The 24,421-nt window shown below is 31.8% G+C and overlaps 1 protein-coding gene across 1 annotated transcript in view; it reads right to left on the bottom strand.

Moving 5' to 3' along the window:
* Positions 1 to 17,406, bottom strand: part of CAH1 (carbonic anhydrase 1) — a 73,572-nt gene extending 56,166 nt beyond the window's left edge. The window contains exon 1 of the mRNA XM_088263453.1: positions 17,180 to 17,406. Coding sequence (XP_088119579.1) covers positions 17,180 to 17,213 — 34 coding nt within the window. The 5' untranslated portion in view covers positions 17,214 to 17,406. The remainder of the gene's footprint in view (positions 1 to 17,179) is intronic.
* Between the last annotated feature and the right edge of the window lie 7,015 nt (positions 17,407 to 24,421).

Below are 24,421 nucleotides of genomic sequence, written 5' to 3' on the forward strand. Positions count from 1 at the left end.
GTCTTAATGTATATAATTTAGTTTAAATTGTATACAGGTGTACAAAAACACTGTAATTTAGTAATATTCAAACTGTAATCAACAGTAACTGTGCTGCATAATATAGTACAAATCTCAACTCTCAAACCATTAGGTAAGGTAAGGAAAAACAAATACAAAGAAAACAAAAACAAAGTAGATTTTCTCGCTCGCAAGATACGTACGCAGGTAGGTAGGTACTCGATTAAAATCTTCAATATGAAGTAAATTCTTTAGTAATTCCTTCTCTGTCCAAGCGGCCAGACTATGGAATGAATTACGTATCCTTGTAAAAAATGCACCCTCTCTAATTACATTTAAGAAACGTCTGAGACATTACTATGTATCATTAGAATCCTAACTGTCCATCAAACCTCATCCCTTAGTTTTTCCCTCTACCTCCTTCCCTAACTCCCTTTTTCCTTTGCTGTGATTATTATCATCAATTTGTAAAAAAAAAATAATGTTCAAGTACTATCTACCCTCTGATTGCAAACAGCTATGTATGGTATCGATCGTTTTAACCAATATCACTAGTCTGTTTTTGGTTGGTTGGCAAATTTTGCTTTTTAGCAATAAGCCCGCCAATGTACTTATTTATTTTCTGTACATGAAGTTTAAATAAATAGATATAGTTTTTACAAAATGAATTAAATTATTAAATTAATTGATTAATTAAATGATAGAAGGCCTTCAGCGAGTCCGTATTATTATACAATCGAACCTTATAATATAAATATGCCAGTATAAGGAATCAAAGATTTCAACGAGCGGGATTTACGTCACGCTGAATTTATTATATTTTAACATTTTTTATACATTTTATTACATTTTTGAACATTAAAAACGATATCCTGAAAAATCGAGTTTTTTTTATATATGACGTCGTTGAAAGGAGTGAGCGATATGGGAGCGAAGGGTGGAGTGCGAAACAAAACGAAATCTAGAAATACGCATGAAGAAAGCAAAATCGCATTTTTTCATTATGTTTTCCTGAAAACTATTTACATCACGTAAAAAATTATATACCTCACATAACATTATGAGAAAGATAAGACAGAAAAATTTTGAGTACAAAAAATGCTGCTATTATTTAATAATTTTATATTTCTCTCTAGATTTCTACAAGAAAAAAAAAACATTGTTTATTTGAAAATAATTAGAGGTGATTTGAAGCAGTAAATCACCTAACAACTAGAAGATTTGGAGATTAAAATATAAAAACTCGTGATTCCATTATCTTTATTTTATAGTTCCAAAGTACGAAAACAGTTCAAAAACGAAATTAATATCTGAGGATGAAAATTCCGCTCTACGTATAAGTAAGAACATGTAACGCAATGGAATTACAAATACAGTATCTACTCAATGAATTAGGGCCACCCATTATTTTTTTGAATACTCTGAAATCTTTTGGATTATTACATTTATTTTACATAAATACTTTAAGTTTTTTATTGACATCTAATATCATGTATATTACCTTCAATAATATGTAAAATATACCTGGATTATTTAAGCGTTTACAAAATTTTAAACCCTTTTTCTGAGAAAGGTCCCTAATTAGCACAGGTAGACAGATAGTTGAAAGTTCAAAAAAAAGCCCTATCTCATTTATTAGTGAAGTTTCTTGAGTTCTGATTGTTGTTTTGTTCAGAGAGGTTATATAGTTATCGTGTCTTGTGAAAAAAACTTAATATTTAATTTTAGTTCATAAAGTATAATTTTTTTTTGTAAACACAAGTGTTTTTTTTGAAAAGGACAAAATGGGAAAAAGTAAAGACATTTCTGAGGAAAAAAGTCTAGTGTTATAGTGCTACTGAAATTAGGAATACTATCTAATAGAGAAATTTCAAAAAAAGAAAACGTTTCTCGTCAAACAGTGGACAAAATTTCAAAATCAATAAAAAATCAGTCACCCGCCACCAGCAATCAGCGAAAGAACTGTCGTAAGATTAGAAAAACAACACCGAGGACTGATCAAAAAATCGTTCAAAGTGCCTTAGAAAACCGAAGTGCATCAGCAAAAACATTAAAAATAAAATTGGAAGAAGAGGGTATAAATATATCGGTATCAACACTGAGGCGACGTCTTTACGAAGTAAATCTGAAATGCAGGCGCCCTGTAAAAGTACCAAAATTGACACCACGAATGAAAGCGGATCGATTAAAATGGGCCAGGCTACATCGAAATTACTCGGTAGATGATTGGAAAAAGGTATTTATTTAAATTGAATTTTCAACATATCATTTTAGTCAATAAACTTATATATTTGAATTAAACTTAAATTTTCATTATTTTTCAGGTCATCTTTAGTGATGAGTGCCGGTTAGAAGCCGTGACAGAGAGCCGTCGATTCGTCAGGAGAACACCAATGGAACGTTACAATGAGGCCTGTGTGGTTAAAGTTATCAAACACCCCCCTGCAACAATGATATGGTCATGTATTATTAACAATTTACCTGGGCCGTTGTTTTTCGTGGAAGGAACAATGAACCAAAATTCCTATAAGCAGGTCCTCGAACGAATTTTATTGCCCTTCTACCATACACTCGACCCAACAGAAGGTCCATACACCTTCATGCAGGATGGGGCACCTTGCCACCGGGCTAAATCAATAATAAAAATTTTGTCTAACAAAAATCTGCCTTTGCTCCCCTGGCCTGGAAATTCTCCGGACCTTAATCCTATAGAAAACGTATGGAGCATGTTAAAAAATAAGGTATACTCATTCCCAAATCCGACAGTAGACTGTCTAAAAAAAAAATTCAAAAAATTAGGTCAGAAGACGAAGAAATAAAAAACACGATAAAACAGTGCATTTTAAGTATGCCAAAAAGAATTGAGGCAGTTATTTCTGCCAAAGGTGGAAATAATAAATACTAACTATATTTATATGAAAATATATGCATAATTTAAGCGTAATAAAGTGTTCTTGTGTAAATAAAATTCAATGTTGTTTTATTCAAGGTTTTCTCTGAGTTATTCCTGTTTGAATTGAGAAATTGCGCGAAATTCTGCGTGGCCCTAATTCATTGAGTAGATACTGTACATATTATCAAATGTACTGCAAATTTCTGAATTAACCTTATTATTTTCTATTTATGAGCAATCATATTCTCGTATAACTTTTCAATGTCAATGCAGAACCCACAGTATTGCATTTCATTATTAATACCATAGCTGTGGTTTCCTAGTATACAAATACATCCTTATTCATAGAGACGTCTAAGGCATAGGTCGGCAAAGTGCGGCTCGGGAGCCGTAAGCGGCTCTTTGACCTTTTGGGTGCGGCTCCGGCTTTTTCGACTCTTTTCAAGCTTGAACCTTATTAAAAGCATACTGAGAAATTGTCTTAATAATGAGAATTTGGAAACGTACTAAAAATAACGACATACAAACAAGGCGCGGTCCATCCATACATGCCGTGGATGCTCCGTATCCCTTGCACTTAAGAGTAAAAAGATTTTGACTTCTATCCGTAAACAGCAATACTGCAAATTAAATATTTTGATATTTCTACATCGACCTTTATGTAATTTTTCTACGAATCATCCTCAAGTTTAAGTGAATAAAAATTCAGGTATGTCATATTTTTTATTCGTTCATTTTTCGTTTATACGAATAACATATTTTGTATCTGTAATTATTGAGTTATGGAGCTTTGGATTCAGGGAGATAATTTTATATGGTACCTAATTGTATCTTGTTCGTGGTCTAGCGTATAGATGAGCATATTTGATATCTAGTACTAGTAAGTACGAGTATAAACATTTGATGCCCAGCATCCCTTCTACAAAAATTCACCGACCGCCACTGATACAAGCCTGACTTGATAAAACTTTCAATGGAGATGCAAGGACATTATTCGCAATAAGTATTGTTCTTGTGGATACCTTGCTATCAAAAGTTTTTTTTATCAGTGAATAAAACCCTTATTATGTCTGAAATCAATTTTTATTGGAGTTACCTGTAATTTAATATAGGTCTAAAATTTTAATTAAGGTGTACTAGAATTTCAAACTGATTTGGCGCTCAACATTTTTTTTCATCGTTGTTATGTGCTTATTTGGCTCTTTGGCTAAGAAGTTCGCCGACCACTGCTCTGAGGTATCAACACAAGGTATAGATTGTATTCTAAGAAGAAATCTCAAACTACGTTCACTATCAACATTTTTTAATGTATCTATCTAATATAATTCATTTATTGGTCGCTACACAACTGGCTATATAACAACTACAAACTGTAGTTCCTTCAAATGAAAGAAACCATTCACATAGGTAGGTACACATTTTGATTGGTATAATACCAATATTTAAATGTGTAAAATCCCACTAGGACATTGATTCTATGGTTGATAGATTTCCTGTTTTGACCAGTTTTTTGGTACCATTCTATGCTTTTAACATTGAAGGAGAAGTACAAAATAAACCAGATGCTTCCACGAAATGGAAAAAAAACATTTTGTTGATTTTATCAGACAGAAAAATATTGTGTTATTAATTTAAATTTCAAATTATCTTAATCTTCACAAACTTAATAATTTTTCAAATTAAAAAAATAAACAGGCCATTATAACAAAATATTAAATCGTACGAAATTTGTACGAAAACCGTACGAAAATTGATACATTAATTTATAAATCAAAAATAACAAATCAAAAATAGTAAAAAACCATTTATAAAAAATAATAAAAAACATTTAAAGATTGGGTGTCGTTGATTGTATCGTAATTACCGTAATTAATTGTGATAGGATGACTAATTAATATCGATTTAATTAATAAATATTAGTACAGCAACGCAATAATTTAATTATTTAAAAAAATCACAACAACAACAACACTGAAAGAACTGTTCATCGACTTCTCAGAAGAACTTTCCAAATGAATATAGCCATAAGATTGTTATATGGTCAACTGCCCAGGGAGCAAACATGTGTGTATGTGTGTTTGTATTGTACAGTGTACACCGCACAACACACCTACAAACAAGATACAAGTATTGTGTATAGAAGGTATACACTCTCGTAAACCGAAACGAGTCAAGTCTCGTGACTCTGACTCACCAGAATTCGCAAAATGGTACAGACTGGTTCTAAATCATGAAAAAGGTTTTTCAGGAATTTTTAAATGTTTTCATAGTTACACTTTCAAACAAAGGCAATCTTTGTACGGTTACATTTTCAAGAGAAGGCAATGTAAGAGACATTTAAAAAAAATTAAGTGAAAATGTTTTTTTTTTAACTCCATGACATTTAAAACTTTAAAAAATATGTAAGTCGATTCCCAGGTCATAAAATTTTTACACCGATTCTGCCGATTTTAGATGGACTTAATTAGTATTAACTTTTACCTCAAAATTTTTATGTAGTTTTAATGACCTAAATTTATAATATTTCCACTCGGAAAATCAAATGTGTGAATATTAATTAACACACGTATTGAAAAAAGGAAAAATTCAGGCATTATTTTTTATTGGTCGTTCGGTTCTACCTTGCTCATCCAATACTACTCATAAAGTGACAGCGATAAGGAAATTATCAACTTATTTGTATGAACGTTTATGGTAATGATATGACATTCTGGTACTTAGTTACTGTAACAGTATTCAACAAACTCACGTAAATAGAGAGGATTGAATTCCACATACCTCTGTTATCACACGTTTGTTTTAAATAATAACAAATAAATAAAAGCGGTTAGTTTGATTTCTGCGTGTTATCTTTAAAAGTCTGGTATCTTATAAAAATCGTTAGCGCTTAGAGACATCTCAGATTTTAATTGTAAATTAGTCAAATAATTATTCACATATTTTAATGACACTTTAATTTACATGAAAATTCATAATTTTATATCCTTTTTACATTTATAAGCAGTTAAAAAAACAGGTTTATTATAAGAATTCAGATCGATTATATATATATATATATATAGTAATGTTCTGAATATTACATTAATAATAAGTTAGCATAGGTATCCGAAATCTTCATTTATATGCATGTTGAGTGTATCGTTAATTTAATAAATGTAGAATATAATAACCATAAAATGCGATAAGTACTGAATTTTATTTTTTTTTAAATCAGGGGCCTGAAGGATTAAGACAAGCCAAATATATATATGACGTGGGAATATTAATATCAACACTTCATAATTAAAAATCCGTTACTTGTATATTCATATATTATACCTACATTCATACTCGTGGTATGTAATTTTTAGTAGGTTATTATTTATTACATTATTGCCTCCTGCGAAAAATATTATGAAACCCGAAGTAAACCACCGACTAAATAACATTTTGCAAAGTAAACAAGTCTGAAAAGTTAACATCGTCTCGCACACATCCTCACAACACCTACACGAATACACACGAGATATCTTTTCAAAATGGAGGCTCGAGCTTATTAATTCTAAAAATAAAATTCTGTAAAGTTGCAACACATTTCTTAATAAACTAAATAAACAATAAATTACACTGTACGTAGTAAAATTGCGAAAAATTGCACGTTTCTCAATACTTCATACAGTGTTTCAATAATTATATTTAATGACTGTCATCTTAAAAAGCCTTCACTGTAGAGATTTTAACGTGTAAAAAAAATCGCCAAGAAATATTTTCTTAACTTTAACGAAACGCACATTTCATTTAAAAATATGATGAGAGATGAGAATGCTGCAGACAGGCGCAAAAAATACAAAGCTTTAGTAGATGACCGTCTCTGACGCGGTGAAAAAACTGTTTATTAGACTTAAATTTATTGGTTATCTATCTAGTTTTGGGCAAAGTTTTGTTTAAAGAACGGTGTTCCCACACCAGCCGGCGCGGATCATTGTTTTTTTATCTCGTTATTTTGGTAGAAAATTTAATGAAGATTTAAGGTGAATGACGTAAAAAATCCTACATAAATTATTTACATTAATTGAAGATATTAAATATTTTAATCGATTAGATTTTAGTTAGTGAATTGAGATAGGACGTAGACTACCTGAATATATTGTAAACCAGGCGATCGCTATGGATCTTCCTCGAGAGTCATCTAGAGTCTAGAGGAAGACAAAAAAAACATAGATGCTACAGAAAGATAACATGATTCGAAGGCATGGCCTAGGCGACGTTGTATTGATATAGGTAGGTTCTTCTATGATTAGAAGAACCTACAACCTGAGGACGAGGAGAGTTGACATTAACAGTCTACAAAGACGATAAGTTGGGATAGAGCAAGGAAGATGATTTTAGTTAGTTGGAAAAATAATGGTGAAAACTTTAACTTCGATTAAGATTTAATATATTTCCTTCCTTAATCAAGCTTGCATTTTTATAAGGAGTTTTATAAGGAGGACTCCTGACAATTCATCGGCAGTTTTCGTCTGAACTGAAGGATTGTCGTGGAAGGATGCAAAGAAGCAGTCAACCGAACCTGGAGGCAGGTTGTGGATTGCATATGTGCCACATTGTAAGCGGATATGGATTGTTTTGGGGAAGATTTTCAGTGTTAACCCACAGGGCAATTTAATTTTATCGACATAATAATACGTATAAAAGTAATTTCTTCATTGTATGAAAACATCATACAAATAAACAACGATTTTTGTATGTTATATTTTATCATACAAATTTATTATTTTTTACTCTCGGAATAAGAAAAAAACGCAGAAGCGTATTTTTAAACACCAGATTAAATGGTAATTTGATTAATTCTGCCGAAATCAAAACACCTGTGCAAATATAAACCAAAATTTGAGTAAATAGCCAGAGCCATCTAGGTTCATTGTAACTCCCAAAGTTTTATTTATTCAGTTATGTAATTAATATCAACGGATATAAAATATATGTAAAAGAACAAACATACCTATGTACATTTAAAATGTAACATAGATATCCTGCTACATATACTTAATAGCATCTATGTACATTTAATATAAATTCATAAAATTCAGTTTAAAAAATCGTTCAAAAAATAATATTGCTAGCTTCGCATAATATGCAAAAAGTCAGACAGACACAAAACATGACGACTGTACTATTTCTATTGTCCTCAGGTGAACCCATGAAATTCGGAATTAACGCGGAAAATAGGTGTATTCGCGACGGTCACGTATTTTTCAATAAAAACAAAGATATTAAAATTTGATGCACAAACAAAAAATCTTTTGTTTTTGGGGCAAACATCGACTTATGTAAAGTTGGGCATTGAAAATAGCATCAGCGCAGCGTCGCGGCGTAGCTCGTCGTTCGTCAAATCGATGCGGAAAAACCAGTCAATATATAGATTTTACCTATTAATACTAATGTAAAAAATATATTAACGAAATTTTGAGTGTGTCCAAATACTTGTTCACAAATCTGGATTATCTCCAATTATAGGAGTGATTTATCATATTATTTTTTGACATCTCATGAATAATTTCATGAACATAGATGGAGAATGTAACAAGTGTGTAAAGTGATCACTTAAACCAGCCTATGGCGATCGTTAGCCCCGTAGATGCCCAGACTTTCATATTCTTTCCATATCTTAATATATTATTGGGATGTCAAAAATGATAAAAAATAAAAAAAAAATAAAAAATAACAATTGAGAAATAAAATCGGTTTTCTGTAAAAATTAAGTGATTTTGGTTGGTTGGAAGATATTGCTTTTTGGCAATAAGCCCGCCAATGTACTTATTTCTTTTCTGTACATAAAGTTTAAATAAATAATGTAACCCTTAAGTTAAGATATTTTTCTGAAGAAAAAAAATGATAAATCAAAATGAAATTCTTTGAAAACAATAATCATGTTACAGTATAAGTAAACGACATTTTACATACTTATATTTTTGGAATTCAATATCTTTCCCTTACGCCATAAAGGATTACTTGCTTTAAAGTGATAATAACAAACTTATTTCTGAAGAAATAGATGGTTGTTTGGATATATTCTCGCGTAAAACATAAACAGTCTAATAAAGAAGGATTTATTTTGAATTGTTTCAATATACAACCTTGCTACGTAAGCAAATTTCAGAGAAATTTTCACGAAATATTTCGCAACACATATGCTGCGTGAATCAGCCAATTTTAAATCTCGGCCGATTATTTTAATATGTATTTTGTTTTTACTTATCATTGAATAATTTGAAATGCAGTCAAAATAACTGTTTTTTGTTTGTTCTGAAACTTCTCGGAGCTACTGATAAATGATTAAACAGCTCCAAGGCTTCGTAGATGGGCAAAGGGATGAGATGAATCGAGGTGTTTTCCCCATAGTCAAACCAATTAAACACGTTATTTTTAGAGCTCTTATTTTGACCAATAGGGCCTTCAATTCCATCTCCACAACCCTGGGGTCGATATGGCCTTTGGAGATAATATTAAAAAATATAATTACTGTAATTTTTTAAAAAATATTCACAGAATTTACTTTTTTTTGGTCATATTTACTTTTTTAAAGGTTTTTTTTTAATAAATATTAGTGATGCTAGTATATAACCAGTCAATCTCGAAAGCGGTAGACTAAAATCTCGGTGAGTATTATATACTAACAATACCAACATTTTAGAAAAAAAAAGTTTTAAAAAGTTTAATTAGTATGTCCACTGTAAATTCGGTGTTGAGTATAACTAGGTTTTATTATTTTACGGTATTTTCCTCATAAAAAATATGAATATCAGTGTTTAATTATTTAAATATTGAAAAAAATTATAATTATTTTTACAATAACAATGAATATCTTTAAAATTATGTTTAATAATATTGCACATTTAAAGCAATTTCATATATTTTTTTTAAATAACATATCGCTCACTCCTTTCAAGAACGTCATAAATAAAAAATCGTCAATTTTCAGTTGTGCATGTTTTCGGAATGCCCAGAAAATGTACTATATCCCAGCAAAAGAGGCATATTTTTATCTTAATATTTACCCGCTACAGGGCAGAAAGTGATGTTTTTGCATTTTTAAGAAAATGTATTGTTTAATTATTTTTTTAAATTTATTAAATATTTTTCAAATGGAGAAAAAACATTCAGGTTTTACCTAAAAAGATGTGTTGCACAGTAAAAAGTTCAGTAAGTTGCTTGATATTTATTTTTAATACATTGTATCATATTTTCAAACTTTAAAAACGATCTCCTGAAAAATCAAGTATTTTGATTTATGACGTTCTTGAAAGGAGTGAGCGATATATGTTTTAATGAATTATACACATTTAAATAGGAATAGTTGTTAGAAAATTATTAAATATACTACAAATTTAATAAAAAATGACTTGTAAAAAATATTTTTAAAAAATCCTAGCATTTCTACGTATTCGTCAGGTCGAAAACATTGAATATTCATGAGTGTGGGTTCGACTCCTACACTAATTACCAACATAATATTTATTATTCTAATATGTTATCTTTTTAAATTGTTTCTCGTTTTTATGAAACGGCCTTTTGAAAAATCAGTTTTAGCAAATAAAAATCTATCAGCGGAAGCTAAACTGGCAGTACACAATGGAGTTCTGGTTCCAACCCTTATGTATGGAAGCGAAGCATGGAGTTGGCAAAAGAAGGATGAAAGCAGACTGAATGCAGTCGAAATGCGATCCCTCAGACGAATGTGTGGCAAAACGATGTTTGATAGATGTTCGAATGATGAAATAAGGAAAGAATGTAAGGCTGAGATAAGCATTATCGATAAAATTAAGAAAGGTGTGTTGAGATGGTTTGGACATGTGGAGCGTATGAGCGAAGAAAGAACGGTTAAACAAATTTATGGAGCGAATGTAGTAGGAAAAAGAAGCAGAGGACGACCGAGGAAAACTTGGCACAATCAGGTATGTCAAATACTTGAAAGCGGCCGGGTCAGGAGTCGTAATAATCGTCGGGTATGTATGAGGAGATGCATGAATGTAGAAGAGGCAAAGAATGTTTGCAAAGACAGAGTGATGTGGCGTTCGATTCTCTCTGCCTACCCCTGCGGGGAAGCGGCGTGATGGTTAGTTAGTTAGTTAGTTAGCCTTTTGAATCTGCAGATCGAATTGTTAACGAAACTTTGACTTACGTAACTTAAAGAGTATTTTCGTTGATAATTCATATCGCGAGTGTGAAATTTAAATATATTTACATAGTGATCAAACCTATAGTTTTTTTACTATTGTATAACGTGGACGCACAATACATTCATGTTGAAACGAAGAGCTACTTATCGTGAATACTGAAATCTCCTGAAGTCTAGAGAAACTTGTCTATTGGTACAACAGGTAGTTCTTCCTCTAACCCTCTTCCTCACCCAATGATATCGCTCACTCCTTTCAACAACGTCATATATCAAAAAACTTGATTTTTCAGGAGATGTTTATAAAGTTTAAAAAAATAATAAAATGTATTTTAAAAAAAATATCAAACCACTTATTTGACTTTTTACTGTGCAACAGATCTTTTTAGGTAAAACCTGAATGTTTTTTCTCCATTTGAAAAATACAAGTATATTAAAAAAATAATACCTTTTCTTCAAAATGCAAAAACAACACTCTCTGACCTGTAGCGGGTACATATCAAGTTAAAAATATGCCGCTTTTACTGGGATATAATACATTTTCTGAGCATTTCGAATACACGCACAACTGAAAATTGACGATTTTTGATAAGTATATGATGTTGTTGAAAGGAGTGAGCGATATATAGGGCTCTACAGGGTATTGACACATTGAGTAACATTAATAATAATAATTAATATGCGTGAAAGCTGGATGATCAGTCTCCCGCTCCAAGTATTCGGTCGAGAGTGGATTATAGGCACTAATGTGTCGGGTTGTGGTCCCGTGGTTAGTGTCGCGGACTGTTAAGTCAAAGTGTCTCGGTTCGAACCCACTCTACCACAATTTGATACCTATTCCTAATAATGAGCCGCTTCTGCTCACAGAAATAGTATGAAAATGAAGTATTTTAGAAAATTATAAAAACACAAATATTTTTATTTTATTTTTGGAAAAAAATTATAAGAAATTACCGTTAATTTTTTTTAAATCACAAAACGGCAATGTAATTTATGCTATGCAATCAGAATCACGTGTTGTTATATTATATTATACCGCAAGACCTACAAGGTAATTGGTCTCGGAATTAAATTTAATTGAATGAAATTGAAATTTTATTCACTGTATCCCTTCCTGAAAAAATCCTGAAACGAAAAATAATGTCGAGCGAAATTTCCGTTAGATCTTCCTTCCCTTTCCTGTTACCTTCGCTGCCATAGGAAAATGTGAAAACTCTATACTGACAACACAATTTACTAAGTATTTTTATATTAAAATTTTTGTCGTTTTGTCATTTTAATGTGAAAATAGTGTTTCCAAGTTTTTACAAATGGTAATAGCGAATCAAATATAATAAAGTAGGTATTTAGATCTTCAATATTAAATTCCTCACGCAAGATACCAAAATATAGTTGGAATAAGTGTCGTTAATAGAACTTAATCGTTCCGAGAAATATTACTAGGTTATTGCTCATCACTGGGTGATGACATGTTTGTTGCCAGCCGATTTCCTTAACTAAGGCATTGAATATATAGGTATTAAAAATTAACGCTCAATTTCTCTCCATCAAAACAGAAATTAACACTTGAATGGAAAACCTCTCGGCATTGTCACTTACTAGATATTTCTACTTTGTTAAATATAAAACACAACGGGGTAAACGAAATGGTGAACAGTTTGTATTTGGCATTGTTATATAAAGCATAATTATTATCATTGGCATTGCGTTTGAATTTTGATTACATTCGTAACTACATTACAAGTTAAACAAAGTTGGAGCACGTTCAAACTAAATTTAATATTTTTATAAAAAATAATATACTCATAATTAACAGTATGACAATGACTCAAGTCTCTTCCAATTGTCTATGTTCCCACTGATTAATTAAAAAATTAAAAAATAAATAAATACATAAAAATAAGAAACAAATCCTACCCCCTCTTCTTTGAACTTAGTTTTACATACGGTGTTTGAAAATGACGCGGAACGCATCGAAATAGATTTTAAGAAATAGTGGTATGTACTAAGTAAAACTTAAATTAAAAATAAATATTTTCAGCTTGAATTATTGTAAAATTGTTTTATCGTTATATTAATGGTCCAGTTTTCTTTTTTTGTGATAATTTTATCGTTATAAAAGTAATATTCATTATGAAAGTGTAACAACGGAATCGATTCCAGGGGTCAGGGTTCTGACACGCGGCTTCCAGCAAAGGAGCATGCATAATTATGATTATTTTAATGTGGACACATAGGTGCTTCAGTGTTCACCAATTCGGCCGCTGATTATAACACGGAATACATATGTAACACGACATCTAACGATTGAAGTTTATCTGTAATTGAAATACAAATTGAGTTTATCGCGACACTGACTCTGAGATACGGGTGGATCATTCAGCAATCGATATTTTACGGTTCAGTTCGCTCGTAAATAAAATACAAAGTATATACATAATCATATGTTCATGTCCACATATCGCACACCTAGATCAAAACTGTATCAACTCAAGAAATATGATGTATTAGATAATAACTTATTCTCATTCTATAGACACTTTCACAATTTCACCGATTTGTCAATATCATATTATTCGAAATATAGCACTACCATATATCGCTCACTCCTTTCAAGAACGTCATAAATCAAAAATTGACAATTTTCAGTTGTGCATGTTTTCGGAATGCCCAGAAAATGTACTATATCCCAGCAAAAGCGGCATATTTTTAACTTAATATTTACCCGCTACAGGGTAGTAAGTGTTGTTTTTGCATTTTGAAGAAAAGGTATTGTTTAATTGTTTTTTTTCAATACACTAAATGTTTTTCAAATGGTGAAAAAACCTTCAGGTTTTGCCTAAAAAGATCTGTTGCACAGTAAAAAGATCAATAAGTGGCTTGATATTTATTTTTAATACATTGTTTTATATTTTTAAACCTTAAAAACGTTCTCCTGAAAAATCACGTTTTTTTATTTATGACGTTCTTGAAAGGAGTGAGCGATATGTTCCTTTTGGTGAATAAAAGAGTTTGATTCTCTCTGCCTACCCCTTCGGAAAGCGGCGTGATATTTAGTTAATTAGTTAGTGTGAAACGTTTTAATGTAAATATTATTTAATAAGCATTGTCCATTCATAAAAGAAAACAGGAAACTTCTATTACATAAGGCGACATCACTATACGATTTTCGTCTGTCCTAAAAAACAGTTTTATTGAGTTGTTACTCTTTTGATCCAGGGGTAATATGTAATAAACGTGTTGAACTACATTACCATGCTGTTGAGTGTAAAATCACATGCGTAATGTAATTGCGCGAGAATTGAATCCGGAATGCGCGCGGTGCATTGCACTCGCTAACTAATTGAACAATAAAATAATAAATATATTAATCTTTTCTCCGCGTCTGCCGTACTTAACGAATTGTCACATCATTACGTGGACTGAGTTTATTATTACTCCGTCAGGAAGTAGCGGTTTAGAGCTGAATGAAATCACTAATATTTTTATCTGACGTGGAAATAATACACGCCATCGTTTACAAGCATTGTCATATTATAAAGGCATTATTAGTTTCATAATGGTTATGATTTGTGAAACTCATCGACGCAAGATGCCAATATAATCAAAAGGATGAAAATCATACTGTATGTTAATAATAAAAATAAATAATAAAACCCTTATCCACACCCCAATGGTGCATAGGGCACTGCGTTATATAAACGCAGTGTTATCTTGATCGTTTACACATGAAGGAAAGGTGATCAGCCCTCCGCTTCAGGTACCAGTCCAGGGTAATATTGAATAAATATTATAGTGAAAAAATATTTATTTTACCCCCCTTGGGAATCGAACCCGGGATCTCCAGAACGGTAGCCGAGCGTGCTGACCATTACACTACGGAGGTACTTTATGTTACGTAGGTAAAATAGTTTTCTAATAGTATACAAATCCTATTTATACTTGATTAGTAAAAAAATTGGTTATTTGGAAAATTAGTGTATAATGAATGACGCAGGTTTCTGAGTCAGACTGATTTTTTCGTTGTTTTATTCTTACAGCTGAACAAATTCGGAAACTCCAAAACAACTAAAACAACAACGTTTTTATAATCACCAGACTGTGAAGTTTGCAAGGTATACAAGTATAAAGGTGTACTTAACTCGACAGGGAACCTGTAACTTTACTAAAATTATGTAAGGTGATTATTTATATACCTGCTTAATTGTTATAACAATATGCATAGTATTAGTATAATATTACGCATTTGTGTTTTTGAAAAAAATTTATAATTAAAATGTATTTTTTTTAAAATCACTATAAATATTTTATTATAACTTAATTATAATGTCTACCGGTTTCGAAGCTTACCGCTTCTTTTCAAGACAATCAGTCTTGATAAAGAAGCGGTTAGCTTCGAAACCAGTAGACATTATAATTAAGTTATAGTAACATATTAATAGTGATTTTAAACAAAGTTACATTTCAATTATAAAATGGAAAACCAAAAAGTTAGTGCTTCAAATATAAATTATGTGAAAAAATCTGATTCGTAATAACGAATCAACCAATATTAAAATATATCTATTAGGGCAAGTGAAACAAACCTTGATTATAATTTGATTGGAATATTGGATAGCTGAAACTTTTAAGGTTTCGTGGCTAGACAATCAAGACGAAGAGACAGAAATACATTATAATCTAATGGAAGATTTGGGTATATATCTAACATTTAATTAAGCCTCTCAAAAACCAGCAATATATTTTATTGTCGTACCTACTTTTTGTACTACTACAAAAATAACCGTGTATACAAATTTTCCACGCTTCATTATATCGATGCCTAGTTTCGGCAGTCATTACAGAAATTTGAAAATACCTAATAAGGCGAAACAACTGTCACAAATGTAATTTTTGTGTTTTTAATAATACATTATAATGTAGTACACTCTAAAAAATTGATTTTAATATTTAATATGTAAAATTAAATTAAAACATCATAATGGGAGATATATATACGTCAACTGCGCCGCTACTAGCTACACTTAGTACCAAGAGGGCCTTTTCATTTTTCACGCTACGCAGATAAGTGTTTACGTTTCAGTCCTCGTTTACGTTTCAGTGACTGATGAAATAATACACACAGAGATCGGTAAATACAATATTTAAAAATTCATTTAAAATATGATTACACTCGCAGATACCTAACTGTGTATTGGCGCAACATGAGATAGATCTGGTTTTTGTAATCAATTGGCAAAGGCACGCAAACACCACGCCACCGAGGCGGATCGCCGAGCATCTTTGCTCCGCGAAAAACACAGCGATCACGACAACCGCAGGCAGCAGGCAACACAGCGATGCTTTTTGTGCAACGTCGCCTAATGGAAGTAACTCCAAACTTTTATTGCGATCGAGGAATTTTCTATGGCGGCGAGAGTGTACTGGTAGAATTTCTCGCGCTCCCCGCGTATACTACACTCTGCGAACCACCACCACCAATCGGCAAACGAAGAAATGCTCCGACCCAACAACCCGATGTCTCTTTCCTCTGCCGCTCCATCCCCAAATCTCCCAATTTCCCAGCTAAACGACGGTCCCGAGACAGAAAGGCAACGACCATCCGTCAAATACTAACGCACATCACACGAAACAATTCTCCTTTCCCATTCTGAACATTTATTATATCAAACGATTATTTATCAGGTCTGGGCGACCAGCCTTAGCACGCGGGCAAAACCTCGTCAATACGCTCGTTTTTGGTTATCCACCACTCATATACTATTATACTTGCCTCTAAAGGCGCGCACACATACACGCGTGCATCGGACAATCACCCATACACTTATAGCAACAAAAAACTGGCCAAGAGCTTATCGGCGTGATTTGTACGAGCGGCAAAGCGAAGAAAGGGATGGATTGAGAATAAATTCTCGATTCTTAGTAAAGAGGTTCCTACGCAAGGGAAAAATAAATTGTTGCCAAATTAAAATAGTTGCGAATAAAATACTGCATTTTTTTTATCCCAAATTACGGAAATTATTTTCGAAAAAAATATTTTTATTTTTAAAGAATTTTGTTTCTTATACGAATAAACCTAGTTTCTTTAATGAAAAATCGAGAAAACATTTTGAAAATAAAATTTCACTCACCATTGGCGGTTGTGTATCCCCAGTCGGCACTCATGTCGATATAAACTTTTTGTCGTATAACAAACTTAAACGTGCGCTAAGAAGGCGTTATATATTTTTCTGTACACGAGCAATAATATCTCCGTTCGCCCAGCAAAAGGAAGTTGTCAAAAGTAATTTAATAAAATTATAATTCGCCGGGGAAGGCAAGTATATCGTATTAGTTGTTGGACGTTTGGGCGATCACTGTTGCCGCGAGTAAACTATACGCCGCCAGCCGCCGTACTCCCTCTTCCATCTCTGGTGGATTTACTGTCACGGGCGGCTCGTACGATTCCCCCACCATAACGCTAAATTACCCCGAAAAATCACCCAAAACCCACTAAACACAATAAGCTTAACATAATAACCTTTTAACATTTACAATACACGCTGCGCCCTTTTCATCTGATGCATTTCTTTGAGAAAAAACAAAGTTGAACAATTTACACTTTTTCATTACGGAGCGCCATTGTGTACGTCCTTGTCGCACGTGGAACGAATGCGACTTAGGTTTGAGCGCACGTCTCTTTCTTACAGCGCCACTTTGCAGTGAGTTGAAGTGAGACGACTGATGTACGTCAGTTCGGTCTTTTGACAATATCAGTCATTCGCTTTGTTGATGTTTACACTTTTCGAATATGATAAACAGAATGGTAGAGTTCTGGCGGGAGATTCAAATTTCTTGCAAAAGTAGGTAGCCGCTTTCAACTTGCAAATAACACTGGCCAACGATTTTATAACTGAAATTTTAATGACTGATTTGGACTGAGTTAATCGTTTTTATTCAATGTCTATATCAAGCTTGTATCACGTCAAGTTTTGATGTTACAGTCATATTGTTGTTTGTATGGACCCCATACGTTGAAACCGTAATACTGGTTGGTATCTTGACATGTTATAGTCTAAGGTCTAAAAGGGATTCAAAAAAAGTATTGATAATTGTGGAGTAACTGTGGAAATATATTAACTTATATTAATATTGAATACGACAGTATTATATGTTTATATAGGTATATTTATACATAAATAATAAGATAAACTTTAGTCAATATCTGAATACAAAATATCCTTAACTAAAAAATCTGACGTGCCACATTTTTTTGCTTTCGTTTTTGAATTCAGCTACGCAAAGTGCATAAAGATCAGATATTTTCATAATAAAAGTTGTAAATTGTTGGCCAGTATAATCGAATAAATTAACGTGCAAGGTATATTATCTGTAAATATTATATATTGAAAACATCCTCCTTATTTTTAGAATACATACCAATTTTCTATAATAAATGCGCTGATATTTGGGTGTTGAAAAATATAAAGCATTTGAATAGTCCGAACATAATCCAAAATAAATATTACATACTCAGTATCTATTTTTTTCACTGTAATATGTATTCGATATTATCCTGGACTGGTACCTAAAGCGGACGGATGATCACCTTTCCTTCCTGTGTTAACGATCAAGATAACACTGCGTTTATATGATCCAGTGCCCTATGCATCACTGGGTGCAGATGAGGGTTATATATACCTATTCTTTAAGGAAGAATTTTTTAAGGTGGTATAGACATGTGGAGCGAATGGATAACGAGAGAATGACTAAAAAAATATATGAGGCGAATGTGTACGGGAGAACAGAACGAAGACGGCCGAAAAAGACTTGGCACGATCAGATCAATCAGAATCTAAAATCTGGTGGTGTCAAAAGTCTGCGTCGATGATGTATGGATGTGAAGGATTCGAAGAGTGTATGTCAGTACAGAAGAGTGTAGCGTTCCATCCTCTCAGCCTACCCGTGCGGGGACACGGCGTGATGGTAGTAGTAGTAAATGTATTTATGTATGATATTTTTATTTCATAAATAATTCATATCAATATGTTTTACATAATTTTATATAAATGTGTGATAATATGGCAATAACTTTTTTTAATACATAATTTCATTACTTTTTACTTTTTAGTGATGAAACCGAAGGATCATTCCATTTAAACATAAAATATAGCCAGTAAAAAAATATAATATTTTTATGGCAGTTGGAATGTCTAATGTTGACATCTTTATGTAATGCTATTTCCCATTTTGACATTTCATAAATATTGCTGCATTAAATTTATAAACTGAATGTATGTTCTTTTTATTGGTTTGAATAATTTATATTTTAAAATTAATTAACACTTACTTTAGAGTAATCTTATATGTCTAAAATATTATTCTTCATAAATAAAATATTCTTCTCCATAATAATTAAAATGGAAAACATTTTATTGACATATTAACATAATGAGGAATAATATGGAGGTGTAGGTATTTACAGGGCTTATGACCTGTCATTGGTTGATCATTGGGTGATCACATTCACCATTCTACCTACGATTAACAACCTCACTACCTTAATTTTTGGAACTCCTACATATGTTTTGTATATCATTAATCTCATAACGCTATACATATGAGCTCACAAGAGCCACCTACGTTGGATCGAGAAAGCTTTTATTTAACAGAAACCCTTTTTTTGAACGTATCCAAGATCCGGACACCAGATTATTATAACCCAAGCGCCATTTTGTAAAATAGTACCTTGGGGCGCTTTAAAAATTGACACCTCTTTCTCCAAACACAAACAAATTGCCTTTGTCAAAAAAAAAACAACAACAACAAAAACCCACAAAAAATTTAGGAAATTTTTGGGCCTTTAGAGGGAATTCCCAGAATCCAAATTCAAAAGCGGACGACCGCGAAAGAGGTCGGTCGTGCTTCTTCGCGCGATTTAAAAAATACGTAAGTATGTAGATTGGAACTAGGTGTTCTTGAGGTAGTATTTTACAAATATGACGCTATTAAAAATGTTATTTTTATTATTACTTGACTTTTTTTTTAATATACAGAAACAATATTTTTATCATTTTTAAACTCCTCACCTTTTAACAACTCTTTACTTTTCAAAGCAATATATATTTATTTAGAAGAAAAACATATTTTTTCAATACAAAAACGGATTTTTAAGAAAAGAAATTAAAATACACAAAATTTTACCTAGGTTTAAAGAAAATTAAGTTGCGATTTATCATATCGCTCACTCCTTTCAAGAACGTCAAAAATAAAAAATAAATATTTTTCAGGAGAACGTTTTTAAAGTTCAAAAATATAATACAATGTATTAATAATAAATATCAAGTCACTTATCGAAGTTTTTACTGAGCAACAGATCTTTTTAGGTAAAACCTGAAGGTTTTTTCTCCATCTGAAAAATATTATTTTAAAAAAAAAATTAAACAATACCTTTTCTTCAAAATGCGAAAACAATACTTTCTGCCCTGTAGCGGGTAAATATTAAGTTAAAAATATGCCGCTTTTACTGGGATATAGTACATTTTCTGGGCATTCCAAAAACATGCACAACTGAAAATTGTCAACTTTTGATTTATGACGTTCTTGAAAGGAGTGAGCGATATATTATGCCTTAATGAATTACTTGAAATGCTTAATCTGGGGCTTCATACCTTATATTGAAGTTATTCATTCGTCTCCGTTCGACTTTCTCTCTTACTTTTTTTCGTAGTTCTCCTAGTAATAATAATCAATAAATAATTATCTTTCTATTTTTAAAAGCATTATTTAATGAAACGTTACGTATCCGGTACATAAATAAAAATATTAATCAAAATCATAGTATAAACGCTTATTATGTACGGCATCAATAGTGCCCACTCATTTATTATTTATATTTTTGTATGTGTAAAATATGTTTATTTTATCTTTGTATTTTATTAAATTTTTTCGTCCTATTGAATATTGCGCATGCGCATTTCATCGCCAGTATGGATGAACAAACACATTTCTAATTCTAACCCTTATCCGCACCCGATGGTGCATAGGGCACTGCATCGTATAGAAACAGTGTTATCTTGATTGTTAAATACACGAAGGAAAGGTGATCAGCCTTTCGCTTCGCCTATAAAATCACTAATATTTATTTTGACCCTCTTGGGAATCGAACCCGGGACCTCCAGCATGGAGGCGAACAAACATTTGACCAGAAAAATATACGTTTTGGAAATTAAGACATCTTTTCCATAAAATGGGCGATATGGTAAGTAAAAGAATATCATGTTTTCTGTAATTAAATTATCGTAAAAAATATTTTACTTGAATACAGTTAACCTCCCTTTAACGCTGAGATAGGTACCGCGTTATCGGAGGGGACATTACAGGGATGTTATTGTTTTGAAATTTTATTTAAATTTTAAATGACACTAAAATGACTGATTACAGTAATTTCCGCTATTTAAAATATAAAAATACAATTGAAAACATAAATCCCTTATGAAATTCCCGAAGGCAAAGGGGTACATATCGCTCACTCCTTTCAAGAACGTCATAAATCAAAACTTGTAAATTTCCAGTTGTGCATGTTTTCGGAATGCCCAGAAAATGTACTATATCCCAGCAAAAGAGGCATATTTTTAACTTAATATTTACCCGTTACAGGGCAGAAAGTGTTGTTTTTGCATTTTGAAGAAAAGGTATTGTTTGATTATTTTTTTAAATAAAGTAGTTATTTTTCAAATGGAGAAAAAACCTTCAGGTTTAACCTAAAAAGATCTGTTGCACAGTAAAAAGTGCAATAAGTGGCTTGATATTTATTTTTAATACATTGTGTTATATTTTTAAACTTTAAAAACGTTCTCCTGAAAAATCAAGTATTTTGATTTATGACGTTCTTGAAAGGAGTGAGCGATATGTCAACGTTGTAGGGGGGTTTAATGTAATTTAATTATGACGTCACCAAAAAATCCTTAATCGTGGAACGCTATCTTGTTCTAGAATGTGTCAAATTAAATCACAATTATTTTCCGAGTGATGACTGTAATATCGTAGGTAACTCATTCACAATCTCAGTATTGCTGCGATGTCACGAAAATGACGTGCATGTGTGAGAACATATCGCTCACTCCTTTCAACAACGTCATATATTTAAAAAAAACTAGACTTTTAAAGTTTAAGAATATAATGAAATGTATTAAAAATAAATATGAAGCCACTTATTGAACTTTTTACTGTGCAGAAGATCTTTTTAGGTAACACCTGAAGGTTTTTTCTCCATTTGAAAAATATTTAGTTTTTTTTAAAAACAATTAAACAATACATTTTGTTCAAAATGCAAAAACAACATTTTCTGCCCTATAGCGGGTAAATATTCAGTTAAAAATATGTCGCTTTTGCTAGGATATAGTTCATTTTCTGGGCATTCTGAAAACATGCACAACTGAAAATTGACGATTTTTGATATATGACGTTGTTGAAAGGAGTGAGCGATATGTATTTCCTTATCCATAATTGAAAATATTGTTTATCAAGTAACTGATCGTAAACTAATTCTACGTAAATTAAGCATATAATCACGGTTGACGATCTGGCATAAGTACCTACTTATTTTAAAAAAAAAATGATTTGTCGCTTTTAACGGGATATTCGCAAATACATAATTTATTAACCGGCAAACCACCAGAGGGGTTACATTTCAGTTCACGCCCGATTTTTTTTAAGAATGTGTGTTGGATATTTTTTGTTTGTTTTTTTAGAATACTTACAGAATTTTTCTTTCAACTCTTTACCTTTCAATAACTTTTTTCTTTTCAAAACCATACAATTATTTCAAACAAAAACTTATTTTTTCGACGCAAAAAACAGTGTTTTAAGAAAAAAATTTACATAGAACGTTACCTGGATTTAGAGAAAATTAACTTGCAACTTAACGCGTATTGGGCCTTAACATCAATACCAACATTCTGACTCAAAATCCCAATGGTGCCCTACATCCGATCGGCGAGTTGTTTACTTGATTCTTTATTATGTAATATATATCACACCCCTAGTTCAAAAGAGTATCAACTCAAAAAAACTGTTTTTTCAGGAAGACGAAAACGTATAGCGATGTCGCCTTATGTAATAGAAGTTTCCTGTTTTCTTTTATGAATGGACAATGCATATTAAATCATATTTACATAGAAACATTTCATACTAACTAACTAACCATCACGCCGCTTCTCCGAAGGGGTAGGCAGAGAGAATCGAACTCTTTTATTCACCAAAAGGAACATATAACGCTATATATTGAAGAATATTGAAGATATTGACAAATCGCATAAATTGATAAATGCGTCTTCGTTTTTAGAATCCGAATAAGTGATTATCTAAAAAAATCATAATTTTTATGTTAGTAATAAAGACAAAAAATAATTACAATAAAAATAAATCATATTACCAACAAAACAATAAAAAATAAGTATAAGTCCCTCTCCAAGCACAGGAGCTTAGTCTCTTAATTGGAGAGAACCGCGTTATTAATTTTAAGATTGTAAAAGTAGATATGTCTAGAAAATTAATTAAAATTATAACTTTATTTTTTTTTACCATATTAAATAAAAATATCATATGTACTATACACATGACGATAAGGTAATCAGTGTGCTCCAGATTTTTGTACATGACAATGGAACATTTTGGTGAGATACAGATGACGTAAGTGAAAGATGTCTAGGTAATGGAGATTATTGCTGTACGGAACATGGAGCAAAAATATTTCTTGTCTTAATGATTTGATTTTTTACGCGTCTCCTCTACAGCAATAGAAAATCTGCAAATACATTGTTTTTTTTTCAACTATTATATTTTTTTGACTTTATACCGGTTCAATCGTAAGCACTCTCAGTCTCCAAAAGTCTATTGATCAGTAGATCCCTAATATGACAAACATTAGATCAATTCCTATCGTTTGTATTAAGAAAAAAATATTTAAATTAAAATTTTGAGCGTGTATCTACTAGACCACCAAATATTGTAATTTTAATAGTTTTTAAAAAAATATTGATTACATCTTCTTCTTCTTCAGGTTGCGGGCCGGTGTTGGGCTGCCACTCCGTGCACAGAACCCACTATCTCAGGTTTCCAAAGTTGACTGGGCTCCGACCCATGTAACAAAAATGTTCAATCTTGGGACCCACCTCTTAGCTGTAAATTTATTTCAACTTTTAGGAATTTTAAATATACGTAGCTGAATGAAATACCAAATTAGTCATTTCCTTTTTTTTTTAAATTCATGTATACAGTGGCTAGGACCCACTCAATATTCGCTCGCGAACCGCTGGTGGGTCGTGGCCCATAGTTTGGGAAACCACGCACTATCTTACTGAATCGGTCTAGAGTTCTAGAGTCTAGACCGA

Source organism: Brachycentrus maculatus, unplaced genomic scaffold, assembly GCF_059751285.1.
Source record: "Brachycentrus maculatus isolate JH-2025_06_01 unplaced genomic scaffold, ASM5975128v1 h1tg000199l, whole genome shotgun sequence".
Taxonomy (NCBI): domain Eukaryota; kingdom Metazoa; phylum Arthropoda; class Insecta; order Trichoptera; family Brachycentridae; genus Brachycentrus; species Brachycentrus maculatus.